Source organism: Pelecanus crispus, chromosome 4, assembly GCF_030463565.1.
Source record: "Pelecanus crispus isolate bPelCri1 chromosome 4, bPelCri1.pri, whole genome shotgun sequence".
NCBI classification, from domain to species: Eukaryota; Metazoa; Chordata; class Aves; order Pelecaniformes; family Pelecanidae; genus Pelecanus; species Pelecanus crispus.
The window spans coordinates 33934786-33947505 of NC_134646.1; the positions used below are offsets into that span (position 1 = coordinate 33934786).

The following is a 12720-nucleotide window of genomic DNA, read 5'->3' on the forward strand; positions in this document are numbered from 1 at the left end:
ATAGAATAAACTACATCACTCACAGCTTTTCTGCCATTCAAACTTGGGTGCATAAATGGCCATCAGAGAATAATTTATCCCTTACAGGTAAAAGAGTAGAATACATTCGCTCAAAACACAGATACTACAATTGATGAAGATAGTCAAGTAATGTTTCTTAACCTTACCCCCTCCTAAGGCATTTCTGCTGCCATAGAAAATTCACTGTGGTGCATTATAGTCCAATATACCAACAATGTTGAGACGCAGAGCAACATATAATTTAGTATAATATATGCTGTAATTAATTTTTTTTTTAAAGATTGTAGGCACTGATGCATAGAAGGTGCAGCCTGACAGAATGAAGAAAGAGTCACAGAAGTGCACACCATTCAGTTGTGAAAGTGGGAAAAGGGATCAGGACCACATGAGAAAAGTGAGCACCAAAAGAATGGGAAAAATTGGAAGAGACATTATCTATGAGACTGTACACTATTATAAAATATTTATTCAGTATTTCCTGAGGTACCCCACACATAATCTTTGCTGCAGTTGGTCTTTATTTTACAGTCATTCACTGATGTTTTTGTCCTGCCATTTTTTCATCCTTTATCACTTCTAACTGTTTGTTCCTCTGTGTATGCTTAAACACTGTCTTATTTCATCTCTCTCATGCCTTTCCTTTTTCCTATCACTCTGAAAGCTACTCCAGCTTCTTGGAAAGGACTTTTGTTGCATTGTTTAAATCAGCGTTGAAAGTCAAATCCCAAAGACATTCCAACTTTTAAAACCAGGAATTAGCTTCCTATCTTACTTTTCATCTTTTCTTGAGTGGTAAGTTCAGTAGAAAAAGGGACTGAAGATGCAGACCTCCTGCCAGCTTGTCCCTAACTATATTGTCTGCTTTCAGATTTGTTTCTTTCCTAATCTGGGCAAAAAATGCTCATGCATTTAATGCCAACCATTAAGAATTAAACTAGTCCACATATGATAATATTTTCCCTGGTGTAAATGATGCTTTTTCTTTTTGCTATGCTTGTCTACCTGTCCGCCAGCCCTCTCACTACACCATGTCCCACAGTACCCACCTGGAGCCAAGGGTCACCAAACTCCCTCTGGTCCACCTAGCTCTGTGCAAGTAACCTAGGCAATAACTCTCAGTACATACGGCAAAGCATAATTCAGTATTGCTTGCTATTATTTTTCTTTCCTTCACTCTGCCTGCATTTTCAGGACTATCCAGCTATGAAAATACATGCCTCCTGTTTGTGAGCTGTATTGAATCTTCATGTAAAGTCACAAATATATTTTACACCATTAGGAAGTTATACCTTATGCACTTTCAGAAAAGGCTCTGTACTTTTCAGTCAAGGTGCTAATTCTTTAAAACAGGGAATTTCAAACTTTTTCCTTTTTCAAACAACAGGGGCTTTTTTAGAAACATGAATTTGCGAATACCTGCTGGCCTATTCATTGTCAAACAGGCCAAATCTCATTCCATTTCTGATGGCTTAACATTCATATGAATAATTCATTAATTGCCACTGCTACTAAAATGATATTATGAGAATATCTGCTGTATTCTAGCTCCCTTTCAATGAAACTGAGCAGCTGAAAAAGAAGAGGATAAACTGAAATAGCCAAAATGGATATCTAGCTAAATTTGTTCTTGGACAATTGTTCATTCAAGGCACTCTGAATTTGTTTGGAGTTATTATGCTGACCTTTGATTGAGCTACATTTCAGAAACTCGGAATACGTTTCAGAACTTCACCAGCAAGTCACTTGAACTTAAAAGTAACTTGTCAAACACAAAGTTCCAACTTTGCCTGCAAGTGGGGAAGGGGTCCAAGACAGAGACATTTGATATTAAGTCAAACCTTTTCTAGAAGTGTAGGAAGTGTGGTACTGATCCAAGTCAGATTAAAATGTTGAATCACATGTACAAAGGCATGACTATCGTTCCCGTCATAATAAAACACAAAGAATTGTTTCTTATTCCTATTTATGCAAAGCAGAAAATTTCCATTAACTTCAGAGGAGCCAGGATTCACTGCCAAATGAAACCAGCGATTTCCAATTTGTGGACATACTGTATTCTGTCATATTCATAAAAAGATTTTGTTTTGGATCTGCAGATACATAGCCCATAATTATTAAATTTATCTAGGGAAAGGAATTAGTAGATGGATGCAGATGATGGGAATTGTTCAGCACTCGCTTTTTGAAGGACTGCTTTGGGGAAATTAGTTGCAATCATTTATCATTTTCAGACTGCAGAATGTTTCATTTCGTAATAAGTATAATGCAGGATAACCCAGGTGTTGCAATTTGCTATCCTCTCAAATTCTACTGCAATTTTTTAGAACCAGTCCTTTTCAACCTGAAGGCACAACAAAATGAAATTGGAAGAGGAGAAGGGTTGCTATCTGGAAAGACACGAGAGATTCGAAGTGTTAACAGAACAAATTAACAAATTAATGTTAACTTCTTAAATCTCAGTGAAAAAGAAACCTATTCATATTCAAAGGTATTATTATTTTAATTTTAACATAAGCCTTCTTGTTTCCTTGGATCAAGACCATATTGTTAGAAACTGGCAGAATTAATAACAATAACTAATCATTCATAATCAATAATAGATTCTTTACTTTTAACAGAAATGTATTGACTTAATTGAAGAATTTGAGAAAGATGGAAAAGGAAGTATGATAAACAGCATCGCTAAAATAAAGTTGATGGGTGAAATCCCTCCTGCACTCACACATTAAAGGCAAAAATCACACATTTTCATCACACGGGATAAATACAAATCTTGAGTTTTGTCCTATACAGATATAAAACCAGATGAACATTGCACTTTCACATATTACTATGGCTTTGATTTACCTGAAAAAGTTCTGTTGATTTGTCCAAACTATAACTTGAAATTTTTATTGTATTTCACAAAATTAATGGCCTTAACAGCAAATTTCCTTTGATAATAGCTGTACAATGAGTAGGGCTTAATGAAATTCTAGTCAGTGTCTTTGCTGACGAAGTTTTTCTAAGAACAAATTTTTCTAAATTGAATAACAACAAATAGAGGGACTAAAAGTCTACTTTTAAAAAGAAAAAACAAGTATTAATACTTTTTTTTAATAGTTTTGCCTCATTTCCAGTGTTATGGGAGCCCAGCTAAGACTCCACTTAAATCCAAATGTTATATCTATTTATTCGTTCTATTCCAGTAAAAATAACATAATTGCACCATTGTAATAAGCTATGTGAATAAAGATGGGAACCAAGATATAATTAGCAACGAGTAAAAGCCCTATACATTTATCCTGTAGCAACATATAGGTTTGAAGTAATGATATGCTAATGACAGCTATATTTTAAGTCTCAGATTAAACTAAGACTTAGAAGCCAGCATATCCTCATGAATACCCCTTACTTGTGCATAGTAAGAGCAGTAAGAGAAACTGCTAGAGGGTAAGAATCCTAAATAATGCTCTGTCATCCACAGGGGTGGCAGCAACTTCTGTGAATATCCAAAGATTGGAAGAGGTTAGAAATAATTAGCACTTTGCAGTTCTAGCATCCGCACTGTCCAACTTCTGTTCAGGCTTTTGGTTCGTAGCTTGATTTTCAGTCAGTGTCTCTCTGCCTCTCTCAGCCATTAGAGATTGTGGATGAGGGAGAAATGGTATTTTATCTACCTGATTTCTGGCATTTGGGGGAAAGTACCATCAGTAAAGGGAACTGCTAGTGAAAAATATTGTTTCTGGCTCATGAGTTTAAATAAGTATTTGCTTCCTCCCTTTATTCATGCAGATTACAAAATCCTTGCCCCTCATCTTTGCTGAGGAAAATCAAATGAACCTCAATTTGTAATGTGGTTCACAGTCAGTTTTGTCTAGATTGCACTGACCATCCATGTGAAGCTCTACAATTTTAAGAGAATAAAGGAAGTTTTATGCTATGAAGCCAATATGAATCATTTGCATCTTCCCCACGTATTGCCTTGAGTACACATTCTACATAACACAAGAGTCAGTTAGCAAAATGATAAATTAGCAAATTTTAACAAGGCACAATTCAGACTAATTGTGTTTTTCAATAGTTGCGCATGGAAGTTGTCACCAGTTGTGCTTTAAAACTGTCAACAAAACCAAATGGCTTTTGTGTGCTCACGTGAGGCAGTGCGTGAGGACTGCAGTGAGGAGACTGAACTGCCATGTGCTGTGTGCTGAACTTTAAATGTCTGCCTTCTGTTTTTATTATTAATAGAGCATCCTATCAGCATAACTAATGACTTTCTTGTATTTTTGCAAGTTGCTAAATATTCATGCTATAATGACTTGAAATTTAGAATGCTCCCTGGCAAGCTAACTAAAATAACTGGGGATGAAATCTGAGGAATGGAGTGGGGAGAGAGGGAAGAAGAAGAAATAAGAAAAAAAAGTCCAAGACTCTAATTTGAATTTATTTTGCTAGACAACATCCACAGATGATTTTTGTCAACAGAAAATTATACTGAATCAATTAACATGAGTATCAGGCAAAACACAAAGACCAGCCACTGCCACCATGATGCTATTTTGATGAACATGCAATTAAAGTATAAAACCCACTACCCTACTGCTTTGCCTTTTTCTGTGCATTCATCCTTCTTATTTGGTTGGGTTTTTTTGTTTTGTTTTGTTTTGTTTTGTTTTGTTTTGTAGATATTATCACAGGAAGTTCTCTAATGTACTAAGAGCTGGAACAGACTTGACACCGTGACAGATGATGGCTTTTAAAGACCCATAAAATAATTGGAGGGGTACCAAACTGCTTTGTCTGTGGCACTGACATGCTCTGGTGATTTCACTTTCCACCCCTGACAGCTTTTTCCTTCATGATGCAAAGTCAGCAATGTAAACTGTGGAAACCACTCTTGCCTTGTTCTTTATAAGCAAGCGGTCAGGCCCTCAAACACTGAATCAGTAATGAAAAACATGAGTAGATAGTAGAGAGAGGGAAGTAGCTCAGTATAACCTTTACAGTTCTGCAGCCCTGGGCCAACTTTGTGTTTGGGCATTGGTCCAAAGAGGCCTATACAACTCATATTAGTTTCTTTTTCCTTATTTTTTTCTTTTTTTTCTTTTTCCCCCCACTCTAACAACTTCTGCTCAAGCAGCCTAAGTTTATGACAGGGAATACAATGCCTTCATACCACAAAATATCTTCCTATTCTGGTAGACTTTTTCCATGCAGCTTTAAACTAACAGCTTTGTTGCAGCTGCTTAATGCAAGGTGTCCGCACAGGGGAAGAACCTGGCTGAAGAAAAGCTGGGAGGGGGACAGTAGATGTTTCAATGAACTAACATTACTCACTCTAAGCTGATCTTGAATATTTTCCAAGCATGGCAATCTGTGTCAGATTGCACTCAATTTGGCAAGGTAATTGGAAGGCAGCTACATCTTATGAATCATTTAGTGTTTCAGCTAGGTAACTTTAGCTAACGGGGCACTTGAAGTTGCCCTTTATCAGTTCATATGGTTGTGTAATCTAATTTAGTATGTGTCTGTAGAAGAAACAGGTTTTAATGTGTTTGATTCACTATCTGAAATGAACTGTCCTGATAAATAATTTTATTTTGTGGAAATTGCTCCATTGCTCTCGTATTGACAAGCTGAAATAAGACACTTGAACACCAAGTTCTTGGTAAAATGGTGTACTTATTCAAAAGATGAAGCAAAAGGAAGAAAATACATTCCTGCTAGTGCAAAAGGATGAAGATCTGCTTACCAGCACAGTCACCACACGCAGAACCACTCCTCGCATGTTATTCTCCAACTTTCTGTCTGTTAGTGACCCATTCAGGCCAATGATGGGATTCCAGCAACCAAGCTGAAAGAGAAAACAGAAATAATTTCCTCATTGCCCAAAAAGTTTTGCCAGTCATTCCTCTTAGGCAGCTTTAAACAGGAACGTACGAAATAAACAGAACACCTTCTGGAATCAATGGGTTGGAAAGTCAGGGAAGGGCTTGCGCACAGATTCATCTTTAAATTGCAAATGAAGCAATTAGGGATATCAGTTTGTGCTTTTAAATACCAGTGTGCGATGGATGACAGCATCCAGGGTTTGGGGGCATATGTATTGCTTTAGAGGAGCTCAGGGAGGACTTCTATATTAATGAAAAACATTTAAAAAGTAGTATGGCTGTAACAATATTTCTACTTTACTTTCAGTAATACACTAATTGGAGAAATAATAGCTACCATAAATTTTAGCATGCTGTCTGCTCCAGCCCATCTTTCCTAGCAGAACTCTGATGAAAGGAATTACACTAGTTTTAATTAAAGCTTATACTACTCATTGATAGTGAAACAGCAGTGATTTTTAGCCAGGTTAGAAATCGCATTTAAAGATGATTGAGGAAAAGGCCATTGGATAGGCACATCACAGTATTGAGAAAGGACTGCAACAGATAATGCAGAAAAAGGAATTCAGCTATGAGATGCTTTGCATTGGTGCTATTGTATTTCTTGGGCTTCTATGGACAGAAGCTTTTTCTCAGTGATCTCTACAGGACTAGTTGCCTTTCAATCTGAATGTAGTAGATACTACACCTGTAATTTAGCTTGTCTGAAAATATAATGACTATATTCTTACATGATGGTACATGCTTATCTTGGGTACAGAGAAACAGACCAACCAACCACTCATCCCTTAGCACCACATACAAACATTACTGTTTTCTTTTTTTTAATTTATTACCACTGGCCAATACAATTACCAAAACCCAAAAGAAGGACGATGACTGACTTCAGAGGACTTTGGAGTAGAGTCTCAATTATGCATATAAACTAATTGCCTATGTAAACCTGTTAATACAGTCAAATATATAGAGAAAAAGGTAGGCACGTGCAGGTATCAGCTCCTGCTCTGAACTGCCTTCTCCATGGACTGTACATGAAATCTATGGAGGGATGCTTGTCTTCTGACTTGGGTAGCTAACTTAAGCCTCTAAACCCAGGTGGTTTTCATGTCCCTATTTAAAGGCACAAAAGGTCCTGCTCTGACAGAAACAAGATTAACACCTGTACATTACTGCTTGGCCCAGTGGCCTCTACTAAGTCTAGCCTCTCAGAGAATTCAACCCTATAATCTGTGGGAAATATCAACTGTAAAACATCCAAAACATTACTTTAATGCACAGTCACAGAAATGGCAAGGTGCCTGAACCATCTGAGGGGTCTGTGAGAGAAGATGTGATTGAACACAACTTTACAGAAAGCATTATTTTCAGTTCTTCATGGGAAAAGCCTTTGTATATGTGTTTCATGTATCTTTCAAAGTGAGACACAAACCAAGGAACAAATTCCAAGTACACACATTTAAGAATTTAAGAAGTGGACCATTTGAAATATTTGTTTTCTTCATTACACCCATTAGGCTATTTTAGAGCAACTTCTAATTCATATAAATTCTTTGAAAATGCCTCCTAAGAAATGGGTGCCTCAGGAAGTAAAAACCCCAAACCTTTCTGTGAAGATATAGAGATAGGTTTTCCAATAGAAGATGGCCTTAAAACAGTGTAGTTCTTTCTCTCTGCCATTTGCAGGAATGTTCAGAGCTGTCCTAATTCTTACCATTTTGAAGTTAAGGTTACACTATTATCAGGGAATAAGCAAGGGTAATGCTTAGCATACCTTTAATCTCAAGTAATAACTAAATCAAGGATCTACTGGATTCAGAACTCCAGCAGAAATCATTGGAAGTAGCAATAGGATATGAGGAGGAAGTAAAGCATGAGGCATTGTATTCATCTCTTGCAATTACTCATCTTTCCAACAGCTATTTCTAAATGAAAGCACAAACCATCACTGCTTGGTTTCCCCACTTCATGTTCCCATCTGATCACAAAGACCAACAACAGATTATAGTAGCCATCTCTGCTGCTTCTGTACCTCCACAGCATGTCTGGCTGTTCACAGCAGTACGGATGCACTGCTGACTTTTGCAGGTGCTCATCACTCCTCTGCCAAAGCCCTCCAACACTTTGAGCTGAATAACCTAACTGCTGAAGTGTGTTACCTGTAATAATGCAGTGAAATGTAGTGGATGTATTTGAAGTGTGTGCACCATAGACTGTGTGTGATAAACCACTGTCAACCTATAAAGCAAAGCATTTTATAGCCTACATTTTCTGTATTAACAATATTGAAAATGGCACTAAGTTCAAAACAAAAGTACATTAAATTAATTCAGTGATTATCGTTCTTAGTCACATAAACTAATTAGAACTTAGATCCAATTAGCATATCGAAATGCATTGGAAGCATAATTATCACAGAAACTGTACTGCTTTTGCCAGATTTAAAACCCTAGGAAGTTACTGGAGAGCCTTTGTATCCCTTTGAGGTTAAAGTCCGCCTCTAATTATGTACATTAATGTGTACATATTTATATAATTTACTTTTTAGCCCAACCCATTCTACCTTTTTAAGGAAAAAAACCCCAACATAACTGATTCCTGGAAATTTAGCATAGCACTAATTTTCCTTTAAAAAGGCACATTTTACTTTCAATTATTGCTCATTTAATTTTCAATTCAATTGTTCCTTTATGCAGCACAGTTATAGCGAAGACAAATGTGCAGTGCCTTGCCAATAAAGTTAAAATTGATTTTGAGCGGGAGCTGCTTACTGTTAGTAGGAGAAAAAGAATTAACATTTATCAATGATAATTTGAGCTTGTCATTGCAGCAAGGAGCAAATGTAACTATTGCTGAAACAGCAAGGTGAGGGTGGTATGAAACTACCTCTTCAGCTCTACCTCTCGCTTAACCACTTCTGCAAAACATTTGCTGCTTCTGCATTTACTTCCTTTTTCTTTTGTTCTGTCTCTGATAGTTGAAATGAGAGAACAGATCAGGCAATAACAGAATCTCACACTAATTCTGGTTGATTTGTGTAGAACACTATGGGTGATGGGAACTCTCTATTCAGCACTGTACTTGTCGTCTTCATACCATATGAATTTTGTCATTTATAGTTCTTTGTACTTCAGGTGCAGTTATTTTTGTTTATTTTAATGATAGCATCCACTCTATTACATTCAGATATAAAATGATGAAGATGGAAATGTTGTCAATGTTCTGCTTCCTTTGATATCCAACTTACAACCTCTTTCTGATTATCCCACCTCCCAGCTTGTTATCCCCTCTATCACCATTATTAGAATGGGTTTCTCTCTCCTGTTTTGCTGGCAGAGCCAAAAATTGACCTCCCTTTGCAGAGGTGCTTTTTCACTAGAAATTTTTGCCTATATGAACTATGCATTATGGAAAGTCTGTAATTTGTGTATATACTAAAATAGGCAAAATCTATTTTATGTATATCTGCAGTTTCCAGACACTGATTTATAAGGAACTTGGAACACTAAAATCTATAAAGCCTTTTTGATAGAGCTTACAGCCAGATTTTTTCCCCTGCTTCCTATGAAATTAGTGAACTCTGCTGAATATCTGAGAGCTTTCACTTTTTTTTGGCAGAGTACAATATAGATTAAAACTGTGTCAATTAATTGAGAAAAATACATTGGCCTGGTGTGATCACAGTTGAGGACAATCATAGAAAATAAGTAAAACCAGAATACTCATACAAATGCATTAGTTAAGTGCCTGTCACTCCAGGAGAGTGTGGAATGTTCTGTTACTTCAGAAAGAAAAAAGAAGAAAAAAGAAAAAAAAAAAGAAAAAAAAAGAAAAAAAGAAAAAAAAGGAGGAAAAAAGAGAACAAGATCTTGGTTTTACTACAGACAGCCTGACAAAACATTTCCAGTGAAAATGCCCACCACAGAGCAATGTTGAGGAACTTCTCCATTAGCAGCTCATAAGAGAGCTGGTCACCCACAGAAATACCAGCCTCCTCGCCTGCAGTACCCATATGTTCTTCAGAAACTCCCCTTCTTCATTTTCACCCAGGTCCAACCTGCTTTAGGAACTGACTTTTTCCAAGACACGACTTCAACAGAAGATAGGCATCTTAATAATGCCCTTTTCCATTCCAAAGCACCAATAAATTCACATGATTGGAAAATACATCATGAAGCTGTCATGGAACAGCACTCAGCTAGGAGATTCTAACTCCCAGGTGTGCTGGGAAGACTCAAAATGGGATACACAACAAAAAATAAGGAAGAAAAAGGGGCATTTGTGATGTGTGGATTCAGCATTTACAAAATTTGCTAGGACACCAGTTTAGGCAAAATTCAAGCAGGACAACATAGAAATAGTTTTGCACAGGTTATTCCTGATGCCTCTTGTCTGCTGTTAATACGTCCAACAGCGACTGGGAAATCAGAGACTAAATCCTACAGATGAAAGACTATGTCTCACAGAAGAAATGCCAGAAAAGGTATGTTTCGGCTGTCATTCTGATACTGTCAGTTATGAAAAATCTAGTCAGACACTCTGTCACCTGGTTAGAGTCCTTTCAGTTCAGCTCCTTAGCCAGCACCCAACAGTTGGTCAACCAAATCTGCAAAAAGTCTGATGGCCAGGGGTTAACCGAGGGCCTTTGTACTCCTGGGCTTAACTAAAGAAACAAGGATCACTTTTGTTCTTCACAGTGATTTCCTAATACAATTGGTTAGCAGGAAAGCTTTCTGTGTTTAACTTCTCCCTTCACTGGAGCTTAGGTAATAGTCAGCAGAAAATAAGTTGTTAAAATCAATAGAAAATACTGTGTTCAACAAATTGGATAATGTATAGCAGCACTTGTTTCTCCTACATTCTGTGTGGTGAAACCTACATAGTTCTGTGCATTCAGTTAATTATTTTGTACAGTATGTTTTATTGCTTTAATTTGTCTCTGGACTAGAAGGAATGACCTGCCCCTGGACTCGCTCTGTTATTTTCAAGCTATGTTAGGAGAATGTGAATACCCAAGTTTAGCTTTATACCCAGTGGCTTCAGGATTATAATTGCATCAGTCAAGGTGGTCTATTTGTTTTATTAACTGATCATAGACACAAGTGCAAGTGACCTAAGCAAGAATTTCTTTCCTCAAAGCCAAAGCACATGGCAGAATAATGCTGCACACAGTTAATAAAATATTTTGCTTTGGGGAGTGCCCAAATTTCCTTTTCTTATTGAATTGAAATGAAGAAGCTAACGGAAAGTTACCTGCTGGTAACCTGCTGTTTGTTTGCCTACCAGCCCTTGACTCAATATTTTCTCAAGGAATCATGCACCCAGACTGGTGCCAGAAGTTATAACTGGATGTTTTAGACCACTGACAAATATGAGGTATATGGAGAAAAAAGCATAGACTGCATAGCTGTTCTCACACTGCGTGCTCCACTCATGAAGCTCATGCTTAGTGCTTAGGCCAAGCTTCCAGAGGAACTCTAATGGTATGATTTTTGGAAAATACAGTAAATCACCACATCTCAAAGATAATGAACCATGTCTCCAAGCTGGTGATTTCATTCTAATGGTCCCTCACTTCCCCCCCTGCCCCCCGCCTTCATCTCAAGCTTACATTCTCTATTACTACTTTCCCTTTCATTTGAAATTTGGTGGGTTTTAATCTATCATTTCCCACTTCTAAATGTCTTCTCTTTTATCTTTGGAAAACACCCTTTTTTCCCTTCTCTAGTCCTCTCTGTGAATTCAGTACTCCCAGTGGTTCCCTAACCTGTGATTATCTTGCTCTTTCTTGTATTGCAATGCCTCTTGTCATTTCTCTGTGTACTTTCAGCATACTTTCTTTCCTCTTTGCTTTTCTTTCCCTTGATCTTCCCTGCTGTTTCCTGTGCCTTTTTCTTGTCTTGCTCCTTTTGTTTAGGGCTTGGGTTGGTAAAGGGACCTCGCCTTTCACTTCAGCCACCTTTGACTTATTTTTCAAATCACTTTGGGTCCTTTCTCATTTCTCTTTAGCCCTTGGGTCTCCTTTTCTCCCAGGCAGTCCTCTCTCAGGAAAGTTCCCCTCAACTCCTCCCTCTCCTCTCGTGTTATGAGGGAGATGGGACTTAACAAAATACATTACTGTATGGCCCTGCTTCTCTTGCTTTCACCTTTCATATTTTTTTTTCACTCCTGTCCTCTGAAATCCTTACACAACTCTGAGGAAAAGACCCAGACAAGGATATTAATGAGCCAGACACTGCCTCCATATTTCAATTAAAGTCAAATACTCAGTAAAGCCTGTTCTTTGACCCAATGCAGACATTGCTCCCTTGCCATTTGGTGACTCCACTGTGGATCACTGTGCAGGAAAACCTCCTGTGGAAAATCCCAGTGGTGCCCAGGGATTGCTGTGGCAGCAAGCATTCACAGGGAAAGTATCCATCCTTCTTCATTTGTCCTGGGCCACAACCCAGAGTACAGAGAAAGCACATGCATGCAGGCTACTGGTGTGTTCTAGCATTGCTTGAATGCCAAAATGACCTTTGTGAGGGGGCGGGTTTTGTTCTCCTTTTGCTGAAAATTGAGGTAAGAATGTAACAGCTGACAAGAGCATGTTGCTGGTGGCTGGGGTTTTCAGTCAACAGCTACAGAGAGGCCAGTAACCACCCGAGATGAGTAACACGCTTACTTTTCAGACTTATGATTCAACCTGACTTGGCCGTATATCATCCAGAATACACCGTGAACAACAGTAAGTTGGGAAGGAAAAATAAAGCTTCACTGAAGATAGATATTAGTCATTAAGTCTAACATCTACTTTTATGTGATTTTTTTAACAGTACATTTTACT

The 12720-nt window shown here is 37.7% G+C and overlaps 1 protein-coding gene across 2 annotated transcripts in view; it reads right to left on the bottom strand.

Moving 5' to 3' along the window:
* The window catches only part of GRID2 (glutamate ionotropic receptor delta type subunit 2), a 748101-nt gene that overhangs the window by 149796 nt on the left and 585585 nt on the right, over window positions 1-12720 (bottom strand). For both annotated transcript variants that reach the window (XM_075708772.1, XM_075708771.1), the window contains one exon: window positions 5756-5857. In XM_075708772.1, coding sequence (XP_075564887.1) covers window positions 5756-5857 — 102 coding nt within the window. The remainder of the gene's footprint in view (window positions 1-5755; window positions 5858-12720) is intronic.